The sequence below is a fragment of the Phyllopteryx taeniolatus genome, chromosome 21, assembly GCF_024500385.1.
Source record: "Phyllopteryx taeniolatus isolate TA_2022b chromosome 21, UOR_Ptae_1.2, whole genome shotgun sequence".
In the NCBI taxonomy this organism is placed as follows: domain Eukaryota; kingdom Metazoa; phylum Chordata; class Actinopteri; order Syngnathiformes; family Syngnathidae; genus Phyllopteryx; species Phyllopteryx taeniolatus.
The window spans coordinates 9342976-9368860 of NC_084522.1; the positions used below are offsets into that span (position 1 = coordinate 9342976).

Genomic DNA, 25885 nt, shown 5'->3' on the forward strand with positions numbered 1-25885 from the left:
CACCCACCCTCCGCCTAGCTTGCCTCCCAGCTGCGTCCGCCGCTGTCCTGTCTGGCCGCCCCGGTGTCTGCTCCGCACTCTTCCCCGCTCCCTCCCCGGACCCGAAGCCTTCCCTGCCAGCCCGCCTCCCTAGTTTCCACCGCTCCGGCTCCCGCGAGAACCCCGCCGCCCGGTGAATGCACCAGCGCGCCCCCACCGGTGAAAACAACATGACGGGCATCGCCGCCGCTTCCTTCTTCTCCAATTCCTGCAGGTTCGGAGGCTGCGGGCTCCAGTTCGAGTCTCTCGCCGAGCTCATCGTTCACATCGAGGACAATCACATCGGTGAGTCGGCCTCGGTGGGGGCACGGAGCTAACTAGCTAGCCGCTGCTAGCTCACCTCTTAGCTAGTTAGCGAGGTTCGGGTTCCGCTATTCCCGCTGCGTACATTTTTGATTTTAATTTTTTTTTGCTTAACACCAGACTTGTATTACGTTCAAAACGAAGTCAAGCGCTCTTTAGCGACAGTATTTTGTTATTTGCCACCGAGCTGCACATGAATGTAAATAGCACACGGAGCAGACAGCGGTTTGCCAGCTAACATTTCAATGTTTATCACGACGGGCCTGATGCGAGTCGGCTTGTGTATTGAGCACGTCTGCTCCAGGTGTCTGTGCACATTACCAAATCACACGTTTCTAGTGCTGTGCTTTCTAGTGTTTTGATGTGGGGCTTGGTGTCACTTTGGTCACTTTCGGTGTGTTACTCATATTTTGGTTTCCACCCACCAAAGCACTAGTCTCAACTTGTTGCACCTTTCATTAAGTTTGCCTGCAGCCTGCAAGCGATGACTGCCTCCAGGCTTGCAATTCCACCCAGCCAGACATTTTCGATAGGGCTCATCCACATGTAGGTCAGGGGGGTGCTGGAGCCCATCCCAGCTGATTAGGGGGAGAGGCGGGGTAGGGAGTACTTACAGCCTGGACCGGTCACCAGTCCATTGCAGGCAACGTGTAGACAAACAACCATTCACACCTTGGTACAATTTAGAGCAGTGATTCCTAACCCAATTAGTGTGCCATGAGAGGTCATCAGGTGTGCCGAGGGGAAAAAATATGTACCACAAATACTGTATTGTACAGGGGCGAGGGAGTGAGCTCTGCCATGAATAGCAAAAATCCACAAGTGATTAATGCCCCCCCTACCCAAAAAGTTTATAATTGCCTATAGAGGCCACAAGATGGCTGCAAAGCACTTTTTGCCAAATTGAAACTCATCAACTCACTTCAACATACTGTGTTTCCTTAATACCAAGATTGTGGCAAAACACCATTTTTGTCGAAAAGAAACTCAACTCACGTCGTCAACATTACAAGATGTCGCCAAAGTAAAACTTTTATTGCTTTGGCCTGAGCACAAAATCAGCCAATAGGTGAATTCCACAATGCTAAATGGCAAATGGTATCTTTGTTCATCAATCTGTGCCAGCGACCTATCGTGACAGGCACAACAATTTAATGTTTTTCCACTAGATGGCAGAAGGTACACTTAACCTGTCTACCATCATTATACAGTGAACCCGCTCATTTTCACCGTTCGGCATGCACAAATGTGGAGATTTGCATATTTTGAGGGGAAACTGGGTTATCCCCTATTATTTGCTGAAAATCAAATCTATTCACCATTTGTGTAATAACAGTATTGCATGCGCCATCTGCTGGCATCTTGAATTTGAGGCGCTTCATTTAGCCAAAAGTTGTCCTATGCCTCCATCTTGTGGCATTCATCAGCATTTACAGTACAGTATGAACAGTCAATTATTCGCTGCAGGGCTTGGTCCCATCTCCTGCGAATAGCGGGGGGTCACTGTATGCTTTTTGGAAAATGTTTGTTTGGTGGTGTGGGTAGAGATTATTCTAAGGCATTATATGTGCTTCAGCTCAATAAATGTTGGGAAACACTGATTTAGAGTGTTCAGTTACCCTAACATTGCATGTTTTGGGAATATGGGATGAAGTCAGAGTACCCGGAGAAAACCCACACAAGCGCAGAGAGCACGTGCAGGAAGGCCGGAGCTGAAAATTTGAATACCGAACCTATGAAGTGTGAGGCAGACAAGCGAACCACTCATCCATCGTGCTGCTCAGCTTTCAGTTCCCTTCGGATATTTACTTTGTCATCAGTATGGCAACATTATCAGTAATGCTCGTAAGAGTATGAGACGAAACAAGTAGTTTTGAAATAATCCACAAGTCCACTTTACACCACAGCACTCAATCATGCGTAACAAAGATGATGAGCGCTAATCACTATTCGTGTTGTTTGAAGCAAGGAGTGGATGACAGTGGGCGCAGACTGGAGGTTTCACGGAGCCAGTCGCCATGGCAACTGGCAGCCTCTAAAAGGGGTCAGGGAGGCAGTGCCTTGGCGTCGAGTTCGCACACCTGCTGTCTCGTCCACAAAGAGCACGGCCGTGCCGTCAGTAGGGGTTAGGACACCCGATGTGATGTCACACCACTTTGCGGCCAGAACAGACGATGTGTTTATGGGCCGGGAAACAGTGGGGAGGGGGTGGGCTACACACCATGTGTGCTACTTATTTCATCCTATGAGTTAAACGGAGGGAATCTGTGAATAGCTTTGACATTCTTTACTTGATAATCCAGCCTGTGGCTATGTAGAGCATATGATTAGACATTCAAAAAATGTTAGGATAGATTTGCTCTCTACTGAGATTGGCTGGCAACCAGTGCAGGGTGTACCTTGCCTGTCGCCAAACAGTAAGCTGGGATAGCCCTGCGACCTTATTGAGGACAAGTGGTATATATATAAAAAAAGAATGGATAGATATCCTCTCCTCAGTCACCTAATTCAGCTATCAGTTACCCACATCTGCCCCATGGTTTGACCTTTGAGCCCGCAGCCATCAACCGTAGAGAGAGGTCCTTTACCAGTCCGATTAATGACCACCCACTCCGCCCGTTTTAATGCCGCAGCTGGTCATCAGCGGCCTCCAGAGCACCAAGTTCAATCAATAGCTTTCACAGATCAGTTAGCGCAGCTATGAGAGAGACAGATGGGATGGGGGCTGTGGTGGGAGTGTGACGAAGCAGCTCCTTTTTACGTTAGATGCAGTGCATCCAGAAAGTCTTCACAGGGCTTCACAAGTTCCTCTTTTTTTGGAGGGGGAATAGCCTTATTCCAAAATGAAAATGTTCTCCTTGAAATTCTATAATAGCACTTATATACATATGATCTGTTAGTTTTTTTTATTTTTAATATATTCCCCCCAATTAAAAAAAAAAAAAGTTTTTATTTGTTGAAGTTATGGTGCGTGGTGTGTAGAATTACAATTAAAAACGGAAATAATTTCATCCATATTTAAATAAAGCTTTTCTATAACAAAATGTGGGAAAAGTGGAGCGCTGTGAATACATTCGATTGTGCACTGTACTGTATTTTGTGGAATTAAAATAAAAGATACTCATTTGATGAAAACGAGAAAATAAGGCAAGAAAAAGATGAGTCTTAATTATGAGAATATATTTGAAATGTTTTGAGAATAAAGCCACAATTTCTCAATTTGAAGTTACAGTATTACAGGAAAAAAATAATCGCAATATTATGAGACATTTTGTGATATCAAAGTCATAACTTTACCAGAAGAAAGTCATATTGTGAGGGAAAACGTCATATTATGCGAACAGTTAATACTTTTACAACAAGAAGTTTTTTTTTTTTTTTTTGCATTTAAATATTGCAAGAATTACATTAAAATGTTGTAAAGTCACAATAAAAATGAGACATTTGGAATGTTGTGGAAAGAAAAGGCAGAATTTGTAGTACTAAAATAATGTTCTACCTTTCAAGAATAGTCTTCATATTATGAGACTAAATCTGTCATATTACAAGATTAAATAAAGTGGTAAGATTGCAAGAAACATAAATGAATATGGTGAAGAATGAAGTTATGTTAGGATAGTACTGCAATACAAGTGAGGGGGGAAAAAAATAATAGTTCAGAAAATACTGTGAACTGTCATTGAATTGGTCAAGGTGCTAAAAAGAAACGCTGTACTGCGCATGTGCCCGCCAAAAAGCATTTCTTTTGACAATACTGTCCTCTTGTGGTGCAACCTGGCCTGTGCCACATTCCTCGCTGCCCGCCCCTCCAGTTAAGCAAACCCTAGCCTGTTGCACACATGTAAGTAAACACCAGATGAGTTTCCGTGAGAGAAGCGGTTAATATGTGTTGACTACCTCATCCAACAACAACCAAAAAAAGAGATAACGTCCCTGCAATGACATATCCCCTGCTGTTTAGATTCAGCAGGAAATTGGTTTCGCAGGACCGCGTTAGTTGTTGTCCCAATAGGTCAGGTCTGAGGAATGTGATGATGTCAGGCCTATCTGCCTGTGTGCACCTTTGTGTGTCACCTACACGCGCACCAACCTGCCCTGCAACCTCAACAAAGCAGCACAAAGAAGCAGAGCGCGGGAGAGATTAAAACCGAGAAAAACACTCCGGGCGAAAGCAGGGAAATCCCAAACGTCTTTGTTCTCGCTGAATATACGCTGCAATTTGATGAGCATTACGTCAAATATTGTCTGTGTTCTTACTTGTCTTTGTGCCGATTATCTTTATGCATCAACAGTTAGTGAGGCCTCGCAATACTTACATATTGTGTGAGATCATATTTGGCACCTGGCAATTGCAAAAAAAAAACAACCTCCAAAGTCAAATACAATCAGTTCTGGGACACTGGTTGACTTCCAATTATTTTAAATTCCAAATTGTTAAGTAAAAACCAAACCTTTTCCATAAAAAAATCATCTTTATTGGCTGTGCAAGTAATGTAGTAACGGGTAACATTTGGATTGAAATGGACATGCGTATAAAGACACCACTGCATAACAATCCAGATAAAACAAAAATGACCTCACAGTTGAGAGATTGTAGGTTCGAATGTAGCCTCCCAAATTCCCAAAACATGCATGTTAGGTTTATTGAAGACTCTAAACTGTCAATTGGTGTGAATTTTTTTGTTTGTGCCCTGAAATTGGAAAAAAAACAAATAATAATAATATTTTTTTATGGTTCAACATGTTTTAAAAATTTTTTTTGAACACACTAAAAAGTCTTAAAGTACACTTAGCACCCATTGTCGCACTCTCGTTCACACAGTTCTCCAAATACATTAAGAGGGAAAGTGTGCATGCTTCAAGTTATTGTCACTCCCAGTTGAAGTTTACTGTAAAACTGACCCATAAAACAAGAGAATAAAATCAAATATTGTATATTTTATCACTAAAATATTTAACCAAACCATGTCATTTTGTCTATGGAAAGTCATCTAACTTAATGCTAACATATGTGAAAAGCCAGAGACAGGATAATAGAAATTAGCATGGAAGTTACGGTAATTATACACCTTCAAACAACAGCTACTTTAACACACACGGAGAAGCAACGCATACAAATATAGCATGCAACAATACTCACAGGGCATATATTTTCCTCTGCTCTGTGGGAACAACAACAATTACTGAAGCTTAGGGAACCATCGCTGCCTCTTCTTGCTCTCAACTACAGTGCATCTCTCCCAGTAGACCTCAGTCATGCCCGACATTTTGCAGCACAAGATAGTACTACACTGAAAGCGCGTAACTCCAAATCTGTACTTGCCTGTATACTGTTAAAACGATCACTTGAAAATCTGTGGTATAGCGGGGGGTGAGCAATGAGTTGGAATATGGGGGGGAACACGCTATACTTCTTTTCAAAATGCATTTAAGATCACTACAAAGGTCCTGGAAAGTGACCACTTCGCTTTGATTCACCTCTTAATCTATCGACACTATCCATTTACCTCCAAAAGCTAAATTGTTTTGCATCCACTTTGTGAAGGTGTGACATAGGAAAGGGTCTGTGTGTGTGTGTGTGTGTGTGTGTGTGTGTCCATGTGCCACACTACTTCCTGAATGACCTGTGAGGGTGTAGCAGAGCAATTAGTGGACTGGCATCCCCGAAGCGGAACTGTGGAAGCTCTCTTTTCACACCATGCACGCGAGCTCACACATCATCGCGTGGCGGAAGTCGCCTGGCCCCCGAATCCACGCCATGCACCGCGGAGTGTAATTACAGGGAAGTTTACCTCTTTTTTTTTTTTTTTTTTTTCTTAGACCCCTCCCACATTCCCGCTTCTTGGCCTCCATCCGGTTGCCTGCTGCTTGAGAAACACGTTAAAATGCTGTGTGTGGCTTAATTAGCAGCCTGCAAAACAAGCTGTGCATTCTTGGCCCGCTTTCAATAAACGTGTATAGACACACACTCACACACACAAACACTGTAATGGGTCAGCAGGGGGCACTAGTGTGCCGCTGACGAGACAGTTTGCATTGAGTGCTGCTCACTTCTTTTTGCATGAGATCTTGAGAATCTGAGGACAAGCACTATAGAAAATGGATGGATTTGTTATTGTGGTTGCAGTTTAGTTTGCATCAGGGTACAACTGGTCGGCATCACAAGTGCTTTTTTTCCCCCCCCTTAACATCGGTGTTCCCTCAGTTAGTGACTGGAGTGAGTCGCACATATTAAGAGCAGCGCACACAGATGCAGCTCCCCTCCTTGCCCGTCAGCTTCCTGTGCTGCGAGGCGAGCGGACGTTGTAAACGCGGCGCACATTTAACACGGCAGCGTCCGCGCACCTGGCTCACCTCACAGGCGTCATATCCGCGTAAAACCCCGTCGCTGGTTTGCCATATTTTGAACCGCCGTTTATCATGATGGATGCGTTCCAGACCCACCCGCAATTGGAGAAAATCTGTTTTATTGAGAGACCAACTATTTTATTTTATTTTTTATATATATACTATACTTTTACTCCTCCACGCAAATTTAACATCTGAATATTTAAAAAATTGCACACAAAAAAAATGTCTAGGTAATACTGTACGTATTGTAGTTTTTGTATACATGCATGTGCCTCTTGGAGGCGGGGCCTGGTGGGTTGCCGTGTGACGTCGTCGAGTCTGCGTGTGAGAATCTGGTTGAGAGTGGTGCCGACAGCAGCTTGTGCCTGAGTGCGCTCACTGTGTTTTACTGTTCCTTTAGCAATAAACGGCTACAAAAAAAAAGTGCACGGGCAACTATGGCTCTCCTTTCCCACACGTGAGGGCATCATAGTAAAGAAGTAGTAAGTACAGTGGTACCTTGACTTACAAGTGAACCAAAAAGCCATTGATCAGGTAATTTTTTTCCACCCTCATTAGTACAACAGCATAGTGTGTTGTAGTGTTTGTGTTGTAGTGTGTTCCTTTTCCTGGGCTTGTTTTCTTGTTTGCCAGTCTCCTCGGTGTTCTCCCGCTCTGTGGGATGTCTGCTTTCGCTGGTAATTATGAGGTGTGAACGCCTGAACACCAAAGATGGTCGGCACGCATGCACACACACAGACGCACACGTTGGAAAAGCTGGGAAAGGAGTGTTTGGGGTGTGTTTTGTTCACAGTTGCAATGATATGGTCCAAGTTCTTGATCACATCCATCTGACAGGCATTACGTGTCATGTACTGCTACAGCCTAGCACGCTATGGTTCTTTGGATTCCTTCGAGCGTTCCCATGCTTAACACTTGATGGCGCTGGCACGTCACAGTAGTCCCACCCGCAGGCCCCTACCCTTCACTTGTTTCTCAGGAAGATTGGTAGGCAGACTTTTCTTTTTTTTTTTTTTTTTTTTGAAGTTAATGGTGCTCCCCTCGGGCAGTGGAAGTCGCCCCCGAGAGCTTCTGTGTGTTTTAGCAATACACTGTATACATTCATCACAGCACCCTTTTGTCTCTTTTAGTCCCATGTGAAATTATTTTTTGGGAAACTCTAAAGACACAAAGTCTGGGAAGGCCCTAATGATGTATTCACAGAGGGCATCATGGACACCCATATGACTGTATGCTTTGTTGTTAGTCACCCGCTGTGGTGAACGGTTCAATAATTTATCACGCAGGGAGGACAGATAAGGCCGCTTGATTGACGTGGAATCTTTCTCTGTCTCAGACACAGATCCTCGGGTCCTGGAGAAGCAGGAGCAACAGCAGCCCACCTACTTGGCCCTCAGCTACATCAACAGGTACCGTCAGCCCGTCTATAGGCGGCAGCGTTGCGCCGCCGGTGCCAATCTCGCCTTTGTGTGCGTTCTTTTTGCCGGAGGGGGGGGCCGTCCAAATGACGGTGTCTTCCCATCGACAATGTCGTGACTCATCCACAGACCAGCAGAGAAAACCACAGAAGACATGAGACGCCTGACTCGGGATGACTGCTTGCGCGCCTGTGTGTGTGTTTTGTTTGTTTGCAGTGTGGCAAACCGATACGTCATGCCCCCCTTAAGTCACTCTGGGCCACAACATGGAGAAATATGTCTGTGGCTGAAGGAGAGAGTGAGTTTCTTTTGTGTGTGTGTTTGGGGGGTGTAATTGTTCAAATGGCAAGCTTGTAAATGTCATCTGTAGTCCCCAGATTATGTTTTGATGGTGGGATGTATTTTCAAGGCCAGTTTGTTCAGCTTTTAATTAGATCTTGTCACATCACATCACACTCGTATTAGTGGCTTTTAGTGTCCATCATTTGAAAAAGATGATAAAGATCCTCATTACAGTAACCAGTAGCTACACTATATGGACATATGGCGACACCTTTAACGGATTGGTCATTACGTTATCTTCCTGGACTGTCCTTTTGTCTTGCCATTGTACAAAGCAAGCGTCGTAAAGGTATGCTCCAGTTAAGAAGAGCAAAGATCTCTCCAAACACTTTTGGGATAAACTGGCACTCCAGAACACAAGAAGATGCTCTAGCCGCATAGGGGCTTTCCTCGTTTTCCCACTTTTCCTGTAGACGCAACGGCCAGGTGTCCCAATACTTTAGTCCATGTGGTTCAATTGAAGAATGTACAAAAGCAAATAAATACACATCTGTGGAAATTATTTCAAAAGGAGTAGATATTATCCATCCGTTTTCCGTACCGCTTATCCTCACTAGGGTCGCGGGCGTGCTGACACCAATCTCAGTCGACTTCGGGCGAGAGGCGGGGCACACCCCAAACTGGTCTCCGGCCAACCGCAGGGCACATAGAAACAAACAACCATTTGCACTCACATTCACACCTACGAGCAATTTAGAGTCTTCAATGAACCTATCATGCATGTTTTTGGGATGTGGGCGGAAACCGGAGTACCCGGAGAAAACCCACGTGGGCATGAGGAGAACATGCCAACTCCACACAGGCGAGGCCGGATTTGAACCCGGATCCTCAAAATGTGAGGCAGATGTGCTAACCAGTCGTCAGCCGTGCTGCCCGAATAGATACTATTTTTGCCTCATTTCATACACCCCTAACACTGATCTTGTCTCTATACATTTCTTGTGCCATGTACAAATTGATGGAGGATATCTAGCATACTTAATCCTGTAGTTTCGCTTAGTATCTGGATCTGATTTTGTTTCAATAAACCAAGCTCCGCGTTGCATCTTTACTTGAGGAGTAGAAAGTTAACGGAACTGACTTCATCAACAGGGTATACCACCTGTAATACACAAAATGCAAAGTGAAGCCATGGTTTTCATGAAATCTGTTAGTGTTTTCTGTTTTCTATGGAACCTATCCTCACCCAAAATTTTGGCGGACACCCAGTATATCTAAGACCACAAAGTAGGGCCTTGACTGAACTATTGGAAGCTTGGAATTTTCCGAAGTTTCTTGCGACTTGCAAATGAAACTATTCAGAGCGTTCTTGTCCAAAGAAGGTATTCCGAATACATGTTTTAAAAAAAAAAAATAAAAAATCAGATTTAGTCAATAACCGGTGACTCATTTGTCATCAGGTTCATGACGGACGCTGCACGGCGGGAACAGGAGACCATGAAGAAGAAGGCCACGCCCAAACTGTCACTGTCCATCACGGGCGCCGTGTCGAGGAACAGCACAGCCACGCCCCCTCGCCACACCAGCGGCAACCTGACGCCGCCGGTCACGCCCCCCATCACTCCCTCCTCCTCCTTCCGCAGCAGCACGCCGACAGGTATGACAGGTGTGTGTGTGTGCGTGCGCCTGTGTGTCTGTTTAAATGTGTGAGTAGTCTTTGTGTGGACATTTTAGCTAGTCCACACAATACTAAGATGAGCGTTTCTTTACCCCTGTAGACAGTGTGTACGTGTGTGTGCGCCTGTTAAATATAACGGCTCCTGCAGCGAGCAGACCAGTCATCACTCTTCTAATTACACTGCAGCTGTCATGCTGTGTGTATAAACATGCACAGCTCAGAAGCAGCCCAAATGGTTCCTAAACGTAGTGTTAGGTCTGCACTTTTATGCACACATGCACGCATTTCAACATGTGCCAGGGTACCATCCATTTCCTCATGCTGAGGTGCAGCATTTCCTGCGTGATGGTGGGGGGCCAGTGGCAGCCTGTGTGTGTGTGTGCGTGCGCGCACATGAGTGGAAACTATTCTCCAGAGTACTTTTCCAGCTTGAGCAATGGGGGATCACTCCCACTTAATGATCTCCTTCCAAGTGCCAATCCCTGCACTTTGACTCACAGGCACATGAGAGTGCAGACATGCACAAGGTGTTTTTTGTTTGTTTGTTGTTTTGTGCGAGCATGTGGTGCACTAACCCAAAACACACACACAATAGTGGGCAAATAACAAATAAAATGAGACACTGAGAACTAGAGTAGGCTAATGCCATTTTTGTCATTTTGCAGGAGGGATATACAGTGATTATGGGACAATGATTACATGGAACAAATGAATGGTAATGGTTAAGAACATGCTCATGGGATGAATTCAACTTGTCTCAAGGCACCACTGTAGGTAAACAAATAAAAAATAGTATTATTCAAAATTATTTACTATTTAATAATAATCATAAATTATACATATGTATAGTATTTAATAATTAATTTAATCATGTTTAGTGTAATAGTGGTCTAAGTCCAAACATCTGTTAACTATCAATATTTCATGAAAGATGATAACTAACATTCACTTACACTAACATGCAAGTGCACTGGCACCCAAACTAAAGCATTACTCATTGTCTGAGGGGGAAGCCTGGTTTCATGGGTGAGGCCATCTAAGAAATGGGAGATGAATCAAGATTTGTGCAGAGTGCAATAATGGCTTCCCCCTGTTATGTCAAAATTGGAAACAAGCGTTCATTTCGACCAGTATTTATCTGACATGACCAAAACGGAGTTGGCCCACTCTTGTTCTCAGTGGCTCAAATGTCACCTCTTATTTCCCTAAGCCAGACAACTCACTATTTTAACATCAAAACACATACGTTTCCAGGCAGCGAGTACGACGAAGAGGAGGTAGACTACGAGGAGTCGGACAGCGACGAGTCGTGGACCACTGAAAGTGCCATCAGCTCTGAGTCCATCCTCAGTTCCATGTGCATGAACGGCGGGGAAGAGAAGCCGTTTGCATGCCCAGTGCCGGGCTGCAAGAAGAGATACAAGGTGAGAGAGCAGAGCCCACATGGTTTTGTGGATGTTATCCAAATATCACATGTCGCTTCTATAAATAAAAAGGAAACCACACTGATGTCATGATTGAAATTAGAGATATCATATTCTGTAACGCAACAGCAAACAAAAATCTCATTCAGGTTTTAATTTATTGGCCAGTATGGGAACTTTACTGTCCCATGACTGTGTAGTGTGGAACCCTTTAAGAAGACAAAAACAGCAGTGATGATTTTAACATAATGGAGGCTAACTGTAATATTCCCACAGAGTTAAGAAAATTATTATTATTATTTTTTTTTTTTTAAATCTTTTTATATAACCAATAATTAGATGGGCCCCAAATCTGTACATTTACACTGTGCTAGACTTCTACTACTATCTATTGAGCACCGGTATTTTATTATCAATTTGTTATTATGCATTTAGATATATAAAATGTATAATTTATTTGTGTGTGTGAGTGCTAGATGAGGACAGCGAACTTCACAATAAGCAGCAGTTTGGCAGATAGTGAACAATTACCCCGTTTAATTATGTAATTTATATATAAAAAAAAAAAAAAAAAGAGGCTTCAAGCTGCTTAATGCCACTCCTTGTTGGAGTCAAGCGAATCATAAAACAAAGACAATTACACTTCATGTATTTAAAACAACCACTTAACTTTGCCTTAGGGAAGTCCGCTAGCTTAATGCTAATACACAATGCAAAACAGCATTGATGGGCTAACCAAATTAGGATTAATGTTGTGGTGTTAAAACCTTTTAAGCGATAGATATAAACAAAACACAAACGGTTGGTGTTTAGCAGCAGGACATGTAGACAGACAGTATAACAATACCCACAGCCTTCATAGGCATCTATGCTTTATCCTCAGCGAAGTCGTGCCCGCCTTCTTCGTGTATTTGCTCCTGTTGGCTAAGGTGGTCACCAGGAGGAGCTGCAAAATTAATTAATCATGATGCACAAACTGTTTCATTATTTACATTCTATTTAATTAGGCTATTACTGTATGATTTAATATAGTACAATACTGTAGGGAGCTATTTTTCTTACTAAAAAAAACACGTTACAGCAATGGGGAAATTATTAAATTCACAAGTCAAGGTACCACTTTAAACCAGAAAGTTACCAAAAAGATTCTGGGAAGCAGAGCGTAGTCACCCTTGACGAGACTCAATTTTGGTAGCTAAGTATAGTGACGTTTTTACAGCAGCATTAAAATCAATTTCAATGTCACATTGACACGTGAACATGACAGGCAACTTTGAGTTGTAGACGTTTTTATGGACGTGTTCTCGATTGCTCCACGCCTGCTCTTTAAGATTTATGCTTATTAAAAAAAAAAAACAGGTTCTGTCAAAGTGTGCGTGCGGCGTTTTCTCTCCTCTCAGAACGTGAACGGCATCAAGTACCATGCCAAGAATGGCCACCGCACGCAGATCCGCGTGAGGAAGCCGTTTAAGTGCCGCTGCGGGAAGAGCTACAAGACGTCGCAGGGCCTGAGGCACCACACCATCAACTTCCACCCGCCAGTCTCCACCGAGATTCTGCGTAAGATTCAAGGCTAGACCTGAAAAGGCCTCGCGGTCTGCTACCCCAAAATGTTACCCTTAAAAGTTCCTCACCTGACACTAAAGTGCATGCTTTAAGTTCTTTTTACATTATTATTTCCTTTTTCTATCATCTTAAATCACTCGTATTTCCAAAAGTATATCTTCGTATTTTTTTTTATTGTACATTTGCACATTTCGTATATGCTATCATTTGTTTTTCTCGGTTTGACTTGCATAAGGTGCTAAAAGAAGTTGACAGGAAGTGCAACCAAGCCGGCCCCCGCACGATGATTAAGTTACCTTCCGGTCTCCGATCCAAACCAGGAAGTGTGTTCACTCCTTTTGCTCTGTTTACTGACTTTGGATCGGCGGCCTCACGGGAACTTCTGGGGTTCTGCGTAAGTTATATTTGAAATAGATATATTACTATATAAACAGTAGACGGATATTTAGTTGTATATATAAAAACTATAAGCTTATTCACAAGCATTATACACAAATAGTTACATCTGCAAGCTTTATTTTATATATTTTGTCAGTATTTTGACTTGAATGGTTCAAAGTTTCATCAAACTATTTTTCTAATATGCCAGCTCATGTTTCACCAATACTTTTAGAACGGAGCATAAAGCTTACTACAGAGCCCCTGGCATGACATGGGGGGCAAATTGTGGACACAATATGCAATGCTATTTGCGGTCCAAAATGAATGAATTCCCCTTTTTTTTCTTTTGTAACCTGTCCTCCGTTATTCGCTTTATGTGGTCAGGCCAATGGCCATCTTTATTACTTTATTACTTTGGCGCTATATTGTGGCATCTTGTGGGTGACATGGTGCAGAGGGTAAGCGTACGCCCTGCAACCGGAGGGCCGCCGGTCCCTATCCCTGCTCGAGTGCATGTCACCTGGGCAAGACACTTAACCCACATTACTGAATGAATGAATGTGGTTGGATGTATGGTGGTGGTCGGAGAGGCCGCAGGCGCAGAATGGCAGCCACGCTTCCATAAGACTGCCCCACGGCAGCTGTTGCTACACAAGTAGCTTACCACCACCAGGGTGTGACTGTGAAGTGAATGATTAATGCATGAAATTGTAAAGTGTCTTTGAGTACCTAGAAAAAGCACTACATAAGTGTAATACATTATTATTATTATCTTGGCGCCGAGGAACTATGTTGAAGTGAGTTGAGGAGCTTCATTTAAACAAACTAGTGCTTTGCCACCATCGTGTGGCATCTTGGTGCCAAGGAACTATTTGAAATGAGTTGAGGTGCTTCATTTAGACAAAAGTACTGCTTTGCTGCCATCTTGTAGCATCTTTGTGTCAAGGAACTTTGTTGAAGTGTGTTAAGGAGTTTCATTCAGACAAAAGTAGTGCTTTGCTGCCATCTTCTGGCATTTTGGTGCCAAGGAACAATGTTGAAGTGTGTTGAGTTTTAGACAAAAGTAGTGCTCTGCCGGCATCTTTGTGCCAAGAAACTGTTAAATCGAGTTGATGAGCGTCATTTCGCCGAAGGCGAAGTAATTTGCTGCCTTCTTGTGGCATCTAAATTTATAATCATGTAATTATTGATCTTCTTAGGAGAGGTGTCAATTACTGACTGATTTTATTTGCTATTCCAAGCAAAGCTTGGCCCCAATCCCACACAAAAATAAAATGTGCAGAATATTTGTGGCCATGACATACTTGTGTGTGCACGAAATAACACATTTGCGGCAATGAAGCAAGTATAAGTTGCATACAAAATACAAACTAATAAAGCATCATTCCTGGACAGTTGGGTTAGGAAATCGAGATCTTGTATTGTAGTTTCTAGTGAAGGTGCGCTCCATTTGCTTAACCAGATGTCCATGTTGTTCATGGTAGTATTAAACTCACAAAATTGTATTTTGTGTGTACGTTATATCTGTATTGTGGCCACAATTTACATGTTTTGCCCCCATGTCTGGAGCTCTCTAGTTTATAGACGCTCCATTAAGACTTTTTTTTTTTTTTTTTCTCCCCCCCCCCCCCATACTGAGCTCCATTTGTTGGATGTGTCATTCCAGTTGCCAGCATTTTTTTTTTTTTCTTGTTCTTTCCATGACGGTTGCCAAGAGCTCTCCACTGCCAAACATCCACCATAACATGTGCCTGATTGGGGTGGGGGGGAGGGGATGAGGCAACAACAGGGTGGCCATGTTTGTCTCGCCACCCTAAAAAAAAAAATGAATGTTCCAATGCATGCACCCTGAAGGGTGATTTGTACTTTTAAAAAAAAAAATTAATAAATATGAGAGATTAGCAGCTACAACCTGTTCGGTGTGTTGCAGACGAGAGCATTCCAGTTGTGTGCGCGTGTATCTTGACATCAGCCTAGCGTGTTATTGTGCCGTTTAGTGTGTGGATGTGTCATGTTTCTGTGCCAGGTCACTCCTGTGGAGCAGGAGGGACAGCGGTGGTGTTGCCCTCTTAAAAGGATTCAAATAGTCACTCATTGCCTCTTTGTGGGGGTCAAAAGACATTATCCACATGATCAACAAGACCATTGTGTTTGTGATGGGTCCAGTAATATTTGCACTCATCCTCCATTCTTTTGTGCATTATTAAGTCTCCATGGTAACAACTCCTAACACAGGCCAATGGCAGTACAGTATTACACGTCGAGGTGGTGGGTGGGTGCAACCCACAAACGCCGGAGTCCCATATTTACAATGTACAGTGAATGTATCGTAATGTGTCCTTTTGTCAAGTGCTTTTAAATTATATTTTCTTATGTAATGTGGACATGAGTGTTTTGTATCGGGGAAGGAGGGGATGTATTGTCTTTCTATATAAAAGAGAAGCTGCTTCAATGTAAACAGGTGCCTGCCTGGGTGGAAAAAAAAGAAGCAAAAATAAAGACTGACTGTCATGTTGTGTTTTCTTGGAATTTTCTTCTTTTTTTTTTTTTTTTTACTCAAGTCACTTGCGCTTGGACAAGTTCATTTATTCATCAAGATCTCTGCCATTCACACACTGGCCTTGTGATTGGTATGCAATTTGTAAAGCTTGAATAAACAACACCGTCAGAGCTCACGGAATGACAGCAGTGATGCAGATACACGTAGATGACATTCATTCATCAGGTCCCACATGGATACAGAGCAATTGCTCTACTTTTCATGACAACATGAAATATGGACATACATGACCATTAAGTTTGAATGAAAAACAGTTTGAGCATTTACGCCATATCTTTAATATCCAGCTTAAGGTCCATGTACTAGTACCCTATTTGTCCTCGCTAGTAAGACAATTCAAGATGAATGTCATACTTTTTTTCAAATACAAGTGCCGCTTTTGATCTACTATTTTGCAACATGTAATAGTTGTCCTACTAGCGTGTACAAATATCATATAGTAGTAGTAATGGAAAAAAATATTAGTAACCTGTGTCATTCTCCTACTGCGCCCTGCTTGTTCTACTAGTGTGCTAAATTGTCTTACTAGTGAGGACAAAGAGTGTGCTAGTACATGGATCTTTCACTAGATATCAAATAAACGGCCATCTTAAGATCCATGTACTAGTACGGTGCATTGTCCTCACTAACACCAAAATGCCCACAAGTAGTTTTTCTTCACTAGAAACATAGTTGTCCAACCAATGTGCAGAAATGTCATGGAATAGTGCAGTGGTTCTCAAACCTTTTACTGCAAGTACCAACTAAAAAAAAATACTCAAGTACTACCATAATGACCAACATTAAAATACAGTAGTGTAGTAGGCCTAACTGTTAATCAAAAACAAGAATTTATTTTATTCCTAAAGTATTTCATATTATTCTAAGTCACTGTAACATTACGCAGTTTTAACATTAACACACTGCGCTTAAATATAGGAAAATAAAAACATCTGCCAATGGAAATAATGTGAATTGACTTGATAAGATCCTTAAACTAAGCTCTTGTATCTTAAAACAAGGCTGAAAATTTAGGGGGAAAAAGTCAAACCTGTATTAAAATAAGCAGACAGTCATTGTACTTTGCCTTACTAGTGAGGACAAAGTGCGTATTACAGTTGTAGATGGATCATAGGCTGGATATTAGGATATGGAATATGCTGAAACGGCTTTCCAAAGTCATTGTCTCCTTGTTGGAGCTTCCTACCACCAGAACATAAAGCAGAAAGTGCACGCCAGTAGTTGACATGAGCAAAACGTGAGGGCAGTAACACTACACATCACACATGTATTTCCATATGTACATTACATTCAGAATAAAGCCTTGTTTAGTGCAGCTACATTAAAAATGTAGTACTTTTTTTTTTTTTTTTTTCTTAACCCTCGTTTCCTGAAGAGCAGCGTTTCGGTTTGGAAGCGATGAAGTCCATTTGTCGATGTCTCATTTGGCATTAACGCTTCAAATGGAGCGCGTGTGTTTTGCCCTCTTGACAGCCAAGATTGTCTTTTCTTCTTGATTTGTTTTGAACACACAATATCCACATGCACTGCGCAAAAGTGCTTTAAAAAGAATCAAGAAGAATAAAGTGGAAGCAAAGCTTTTCGAGTGTTGGGAGTAGGGAAAGCAATTGAGCATTATTATTATTACATTATCAGTCAATATTCAGCGAAAGGTCCATGTAATAGTACACTATGTCCTCACTAGTAAGACAGTTCAGCACACTAGTAGAACGGCTGTGTCTTCCTGGCAACACTTCACTACGGTATAACATTTCGGACAACTTCGGCATATTCGTAGCACATGTTGCTCGTGAGGCAAAACTGTGTCAACTTAGTAGCACACAGTTGTCAACAAGTGCACAGTTATGCCTCACTAGTAACATGTAGTTGTCCCACTAGTATGCCAAAGTTGTCCTAACAAGTGAGGACAAAGAGCATACTAGTACATCGACCTTAATAGGGGCATTTTTACAATATCCACCTTAAGGTCCATGCACTAGTACACTCTGTCCTCACTCGTAAGACAATTCAGTACATACTCCTAAGTTTTTTCTCACTCCCACTACTGTATGACAGTTCTGCAAACTAGTAGGACAACTCTGGCATACTAGTACCACAACTACAGTTTACTAGTGAAGCATAGTTACTAGTTGGCATGTTGGTGCCACTAGTAGGGTCCAGGACGCTACGCCAGCATTCCACATGCCTGCTAGTTGGACCTAGTGGTGCTACTCGTCCAGCACAGTAGTTTACAAGGTTTAACTGTGTACTAGTAGGCCTAAAGTGGCCCTAGTAGTAGAAAAACATTCCTAGCATGACAGTTATTCTACTAGAGAGCTAAATTGTTTTATGAGGGAGGACTCTTTATCCTCACTAGTGAAACAATTCAGCACACTAGTAGGAAAACACTGGCATAATAGTAGTAGGACCATGTTACGAGTGAGGCAAAACTGGACTAGTTGACCAAAGTGCTACTCGTGCCACTAGTGACATGATAAAATTCTACTAGTCAACATCTAGCACTTCACTAGCAGTACTGGTGGTGTGCACAGTTTTTCCTCACTAGTGACATGTAGTTGTCCTACTGGTGAGGATCAAGAGCATAGTAGTACATGGATCTCAAGTTGTACATCAAGGATATGGAATAAATGTCGAAACGGCTTTGCGTATCGGAGCAGCTCCCACGTAACCTGCAAAAGGCGCCGATGACCGCACACTTATCGACGCCGCCGGAGGGGACGGGGAGGTCACTCGATCTGATCAAAGTTGAGCACGTGGCCGTCGAAGTGCGTGAGGACGTGCCTCTCGAAGAGGTGCTGCTGGCAGTCCAGGGGGAACTGCTCGGCGCACATGGGGCACACCTTCCAGTGGCTCTCCACGTGCTGCTCGAAGCTGCGCTGCTCGAAGTGCGGCGGGAAGATCACCTCGCACAACGGGCAGCGCTTGTGAACGGCACTGCTGGCCGGGTGTGGCGATGCGAGCCGGGGAAGGGAGACAAGGACGTGCGTTAGGGGTTTCTTTCATTTGCAGTCCTCAAGAACTCTAATGTGGTTTTCTGAAGAAAACTCCCTCCCATGTCAGAGCTACAATTTCGGATTCAGATTTCTAATGAGATGCAAGTTTTCGTGGCCACATTTGATTTTCAAATGGGCAGCTGTGCCAAGTCATTCATAGGTGAGGTTTAAAAAAAAAAAAGAATAATAATAAGTGGAAGTAAAAAAAAAACTATTCATTTATATCAGTGCAAACACTATGTAAAACAATATACTGAGACAAGATACACATAGTCTTCAATACAAATTTAAAACAATCTAATGTTTAATACTGTAATAATAATTATTAATTGCTCAGGATAATCTTTTAGAAACATCTGTTAATCAGGCTGAAAATCAGCACGATTATCATATGTGTGAACCAGGTTTTACATGACTTTTTGCTTTTATGTCTTGTGTTAATTGTTTCATTAGTTTCAACAGCTCTCTTTGGTGTTGTCCTCCAGTGTCAGCCAATCAGCTTGTCTTCCCCTGGGGTCTCAGATTAACTAATTAGCAAGTGCGTACAAGGTTCCCTGGTTGTGACCACATTTTGTTGGCTCTTTGCACTTTGTTCCAAGCTGTTATGTATGCTACTATTTTGGCTTGTGTAGTTTAGAATCAAATAACGTACAATTGCTACACGATTACACATGTTTCTAGGCTAGATAAGAGGGCCCAAATATAACAAACACCTCTTATAAGTAAGCAATGCAGCTCTACACAAGACAACTACAAAAAACAACAACATTTAAATGAACACCTCTCTGGAAACTAAGCATTGTTATCTGTGTAATGGCTACGCATCTCTTGTATTGATTGTACTGGTGTTTTTATATATATAATTTATGGGTGTGTGACCTACCTCGAATCAAAGCAGAAGCTGCTGCTTGTTTCACCAAGTCTGCTGGACTGATGGTCACAAGATGGCTGAGCCCCACCGCGCGTCTACAACATACATACCCCACACATCAGCAGGAACAACAATGGAAATTTGATGTCTTAAAGGGGTAAACCAAAATAAGAGAAGTGACTCAGACTCTTTATTCTAAGTATTTTGCTCCCATATAACCACTATATACTATTGAAAAGACATTAAAGCTCAGGGTTGCCCTGACGCACCAATTTGCAGAATTAAGTTCTCCCAGTCTTCAACATCTCTGATGTGGTAGTGTTAATTATAGCATGATGAAAATGAGTTCATAGCTTCATCCAGTGAAGCGTCCCCCTGTAGAGCACAGACTCCCAACCAGTGTGCTGTGAGAGAACATCAGGTTTGCTGCTGAAAATTATCCAGTTTCACTGCATTCATCCCAAAATTCTATATTTACTACAAATTATGTACAGTGAATCCCCGCTATTCGTGGGGGACAAGGGCCGAACCCTGCCATGAATAGTAAGAACGTGCAAATAATGGACGCTCATATTGACGCCACAGGATGGCAGCAAAGCAGTTCAAACGAAGATGATCATAAAGCATCAACACCATACTTCTGTCATGTATGCAATCATGAACACGTTACGGTGACAACTGCATTCAGTAATGAAATTATTCAACACAAACAAACCACCTTCACATGAGGGTCATCAATAGTAATAGCTATATATATATATATATATATATATATATATATATATATATATATATGTATATGTGTATATATGTATATATATATATATATATATAGAGCTACAAATATGCAAATTTACGAATGCCAAACCGTAAATATGCGAAGATTACTGTATCTTTGTTCCTCTATCTATGCCAGCGATGTATAGTAACAGGCAAAAGAATTAAGTCCCTGGACTTTGGACATGACCTGTATTTTTTATTATTTATTATGCTCAATACTATTAGCAGCTTCTGGTAAACAAATGTGGATCGTTTCTTACATTCTGTGGTTCCTCGGGTGGGTTCTCCATAGTCTCCGGGGGGCTTGTGCTGCGTGAAGGTTGGATGCAGACCACGTCTCTGTCCCAGCCTGGTGCCACTGGGCCAGGGTTCGGGTTCAGTGGTGAGATTGGAGGGGCGCAGGGAGTGGCGCAAGGTGGGGCCTCGGGTGGAGGACGAGTCAGTTGCTCCGGAGAAAGTGAGACCTCTGCTTCCTGGTCTAAAAAAAAGAAAAAATAAATCACATGATCAAAATGGTGATGATGATTCCATTTTTACAAAAATTGGCCACTAGTGTTTCCCCACTAAATTGCGGTTCATCATTCACACCCCCGCTATATCACAAATTTTTAAGCGATCGTTTTTATGGTTTTTTAGAGTATACAGACAAGTTCAAATCGAGAGTTGCGCCTCTTTAGTGTAGTGCCAAGTTGTGCAACAACATACCGGGCAGCACTGAGGTCTACTGGCAGTGATGCGGTTTAATTAGTATCAAGAGGAGGAGGCAGAGAAGATCCCCTAAGCTCCAGTTGCAGCTGTTGTTCCCAGAGAGTAGAGAAAATATGTGCCCTGCGGTCTGCGAGTATCGTTGTATGATCTATTTGGATGTGTTGTTGCTCCGTGTGTGTTAAAGTAGCCGTTGTTTGAAGGTTTATAACTACTGCAAAAGCTATGCTAATTTCTATTAGCCTGTCTTTGGCATTTTGAATGATATGTTAGCATTAACCTAGCAGACTTTCATTATCATATGGTTTGGATGAACTTTTTGGTGTTTAAATAAACAATGACTGTTTAATTTTCTTTTTGTTTCATGTATCAGTTTGACAGTAAACTGGAACGATAGGTCTGGAACGTATCCCTCGCGATAAACGGGGGTTTACCTTACACCCCTGACTGGCCACCCGCCTGGAGGTAGTAAACCACTACACCACCAATGACCTAACATGATGACACAAAGAGGCAGTAGCACCTTGTGCGGCATCAGTAGCGTATGGATTGCCAAACTGCAGCTCCGCCGGCCTCTGTGGCACCAGTGGGGGTGGCGAGGGGTCCTGGTGGTAGGGCAGTGGGTAACGCAGCAGCATGGGCTGCCTGACTTCAGCAACTCTTTCGCGGGCGTCCTGCTCCATTTGCCAACTCAGGAAGCGATGCAACTCCTATGAAGGGAATAATCTAGTTAGCGAAGAAAGTCAAGTAGTCCCAATTTACTTTCCTTCTACACTGTTGCTGCCCTTTGTGATAATATGTGACGCACTAGCATTAGTAGCCTACTCATTCCTGTAATGGGTGTCAAACTTGGGCTCTCCCCCCTCACCGACCTCCCTGGATGACTTCATTAGTGCTCTGTTAGCGGGTTTAACATTTAAACCAGGGTTGGGGAGGTGAAACAGACACGCCGCCTGGCATTTGCATGGAATAATGGCACGAGGAGAGGAGGCAGGTATGGATATATTAATTAGTGGGGGTGGACTGGCAAGAGAACGACGCGACTAAAGAGCACATGCATGTTCTGAATCAACTCTTGAGGACGGCGTTACCACCTGCTAGGGCTGGGCTTCATGGCCTTAAAATAAAACCTTCATTTATTGAAAAACCAAACCACATTGACGTTATTTAAGTTTTGCTTTTTTCCACTTCTGGAATTTGCTGTATTTGTTGTCAGGTTTGTTGGAGGGGTTGGAAATGTTGCTAGATATAGCCACAAAGCTGCAAATTTGGCCACAATGACTACAAAATAGCTCCACTATGTTCTCAGCCATGTTGTTCATGAAAGTAGTGCGCATGAGCTAGACTACAAAGTAAAACTACATTAACCTGGAAAAAAACAACTCAAATAAATCAACTGAATCGGCTAATCGCCAAGCCCTACCTCCTGTAATCGCTCCTTGTCTTTCAAAGCTTGGGCAAGGTCACGTTTCAATTCCATCACCTCGCTGCTCCGCTCTGCCATCTGTGCCTAAACACACACACGGAATAGGAAGTTAATAACCTCCAATCGTGCATTTCCCCGCAGAGGTTTTAGTTCAGCTTCAGAGCGCCTGCAGGGAACCTGAAAGCAAACAATCCCTGATAACAGGAGTTTCATTGTTGATCTGTTATTGATCTTGGGCCGCCAAGTAACAGGATGGCAGTAAATCTGGGAGACACTGTGGGATAGTGGATGTCTCGTCGTCTCTCATTTCATCCCATTACCACGATTCTAAATCCCCTTGGCTTCTCTCTCTGCTTCATGTCTGTCTGTCCGGCCCACTTTCCCAACTCTTGAATTGTGTTTGCTTTCCCCCCCCCAACTTTTCTTCTCTTTCATCTCTTTTGGTGCTCTCCCCACTCTGAGGGATTTATGGTGTAGCATTAGAGGGTGAAGTTCAGGTGGGGAGTCAGCAGTACAGACTGTCTGTCCGTCTGTCTGGCTTCATCCCCTCTGTGCCTGATGTAAACAGTCGTAAAACATGGCGGCCGGCAGCTGTCCCTCCCCCCAGTCGGCCTCCGAGGCCATTAAGGGCAGCACATGACACACGAGGGCCTCAACGATCAAAGACGGGTGGAGAGCCTTTTGCTTACAGCGCCGATAAACACACTCGCTCCCATGGTGATCAAAATTTGTTCATGTTAACGCAGGCTGCTGAGGAGCAAGGTGTTCAGGTACTGAAAAATGGGCTCACTTGAACCTTTCAGACCCCAAAACTGCTGGAGTGTATATTTCAAATTCCATGTTTTGAATGGAACAAGACATTTCCTGTTGGTGTTTCACCTATTTGCAATTTTTTCTGAGGACTCACTAATAATGCCGTTTTTGTGCTCTTTCCGAAACTCCCTAGGATGCCACAAGATGGCAACAAAGCCCTGTCTGAATAGTAAAGTCGTACAGTAATTTGTCCAATGTAGCACGTTGAAGCGCTGTACTGGGGAGAAGCTTAAGTTTAGCCTGGGTTGTTAGTGGAAGTTAAGGAGAGTCTTCACCGCATGGGCACGTACACGTGCACTTAGGCCCGCTACACACCGTGCGACAATGCTGAACCAGACTCGAATGGACCATCGCAAAAAAAAATGTAACTACTCAAAACTCGCACATTGAGCGATTTATCTACCGATGAGCTGTGATGGAAAACTGTGGCCTTGTATAGGGTTTTGGGGCTCCACATATGTTTGTACAGTATCACATTTATTAAACCATAAAATCATAGTGTACCAGTCAAGGAAGAAGCGGGTTGCCACAAAGAGAGGAAGTGGGCGAGAAAAAAGGGAGTGTGGATATTTTCTGCCGCTGCCTTGCCCCAATTCATTTGACTGTACTTAGCGTGCTACGTACACCGTTCGGATGCATTTTGGCGACAGAGACTGAAAGCTTTTCTATGTAACTTAAAGGTATATATATTAAAAAAAAAAAGAACAATTATAAATACGTAAGTATTGTGGTAAAACACAATATATGTCTACTGTATCTATTATACTGTAAGATTATGACTTGGCGGCGGCCGGCTGGCTCTCTGTAACTCAAAACCAGGAAATGTATTTTTGTGTGTGAGTGAAAGCTCGTGCATTTTGATTGGCTGTTACATCTGCGACAGTGCACCGGCGATGCAAAACCAATGGCCGACCGTCAGTCACTCATGAAACCTAGTTAGAGAGGCATAAATGACTCATTCACCACAACTCGATTAGGCACACCAGGAATTTGAGATCTGACACAGAGCTAAGATAAAAATGCTCCTTTTTGACTGACATTGCCACAGAAGCATTTAACCACGTTTAATATTGTGGTTTTTAACTGGCAGTAGTTCCCAAATGTTTTTTTTTTTTTTTTTAATTTAACTAGGTAAAACCTTTTTGAGATATAAAATCTATTTTTTGACTAAGAAGCAGCAGAACGTTTACAGTACATTGATGCTAAAATATTCATTCAACCACTAAAAATAAAGAATAAAAAAATAACAGTAGGCGTCTCACTCTAAATCGCTCTTCCTCATTGGCCAGACGCTGTTTGAGAGTCTCATTGATGGCGCACTGCTCCCTCCACTTCTCCTCCATCAGTGCCAGCTCCTCCTCCACAGTGTGGCTCTGTTCCCTCTCTGCCATTTCTTCTTCCCCTCTTCCCCTGTCCTCCATCTCCCTCACATCCTCCTCCTCCTCCGTCTGCTCCGCCTCGCCGTCCCCCTCGCTGCCCGCCCACTTCGTCTCGACCTCCACCCAGCTCGTCATCGGCAGGCTGTCCACATGCACGTTCTCCCTCCTCTGGTCGTCTTCTCGCTCCTCTGTCTGGTTCTCATCGCCTTTCGCCTCAGTGCTCCCCGTCGACTTGTTCTCGCTCTGCTTATCCTCAATCTCCGTGCTGCAGTGTGAACATTGCAGGTTTTCAAGTTCAGTGCTGATTGTCAAGGCAGAGGCCTCTTGGAGGGCTCCTGTGGCAATACTTCCTGCAAAAAAAACAAATTCCTAGATTATTATGTAGTCAAGTAGGAAGTAGGTATACATAATGTTGTAAACGTGTAAGGCAGGGCTGTGCAATTAATCGATTTCAATTAATATCAATATATCAATTAATTCAAATTTATTTGTCAGGACACATTTTTTGTGTCCTTTTTTTTGCTGCTTCCATAGCTCAAAGCGCATTCCCGCTGATGTTCCCTGCTCACGCTAATGACGTGGCTGCCAACAAAGAGGAGCTTGTTAATAAAAACAAAGTTAGTCTTGCCAATTTAGTGACTTTACTGACGCCCCAAGCGACTTTAATTATTGCAAAGCAACAGACAACATGTGAGGGTTCATTTTCACATTGTTTTCCAGTTGACAAGAAAGAAGCCCAAAGTCACAGAGTCAATTGCGCTGAACATTGCCAAAGACACAAGCCGTGATTTATCAACATGTTGGAAACATTTGACATGAGGTATGCGCTTTCAAGACGTAAATCTTGTGCCGAGGTTTGTCTTACCTCACCTGTACAACTTTTCATGACAAAACACAGTGAAAGAGCTGGTGGAGT

General features: G+C 43.0%; 2 protein-coding genes across 5 annotated transcripts in view; one reads left to right on the forward strand and one right to left on the reverse strand.

Moving 5' to 3' along the window:
* On the forward strand, positions 1-15953 carry LOC133471542 (juxtaposed with another zinc finger protein 1). The gene is made up of 5 exons (XM_061761180.1): positions 1-324; positions 8030-8102; positions 9854-10050; positions 11326-11495; positions 12896-15953. The coding sequence occupies exons 1-5, from the start codon at positions 177-179 to the stop codon at positions 13070-13072; spliced, it is 765 nt and encodes a 254-aa protein (XP_061617164.1). The 5' UTR covers positions 1-176; the 3' UTR covers positions 13073-15953.
* tax1bp1a (Tax1 (human T-cell leukemia virus type I) binding protein 1a) overlaps positions 12116-25885 on the reverse strand; it is a 27125-nt gene continuing 13355 nt past the window's right edge. Inside the window, exons 12-17 of one of the 4 annotated variants that reach the window (XM_061761177.1) lie at positions 24853-25319; positions 22775-22861; positions 21875-22061; positions 20907-21124; positions 19879-19961; positions 12116-12441 (exon numbers count right to left, since the gene is read on the reverse strand). In XM_061761177.1, the coding sequence (XP_061617161.1) occupies positions 12429-12441; positions 19879-19961; positions 20907-21124; positions 21875-22061; positions 22775-22861; positions 24853-25319 (1055 nt within the window). In that variant the 3' untranslated portion in view covers positions 12116-12428. Of the gene's footprint in view, positions 12442-16012; positions 19065-19878; positions 19962-20906; positions 21125-21874; positions 22062-22774; positions 22862-24852; positions 25320-25885 lie in introns of those variants that run through there. The other 3 variants (XM_061761175.1, XM_061761174.1, XM_061761176.1) reach the window with 3 other exon arrangements.

Bases quoted from the DNA above. Each gene is read 5' to 3' on its own strand.
- LOC133471542 (XM_061761180.1), top strand. From the start codon at position 177: ATGCACCAGCGCGCCCCCACCGGTGAAAACAACATGACGGGCATCGCC. The intron at 10,051-11,325 runs GTATGACAGGTG...ATACGTTTCCAG, and splicing joins CCGCAGCAGCACGCCGACAG to GCAGCGAGTACGACGAAGAG. The intron at 11,496-12,895 runs GTGAGAGAGCAG...CTCTCCTCTCAG, and splicing joins GCTGCAAGAAGAGATACAAG to AACGTGAACGGCATCAAGTA.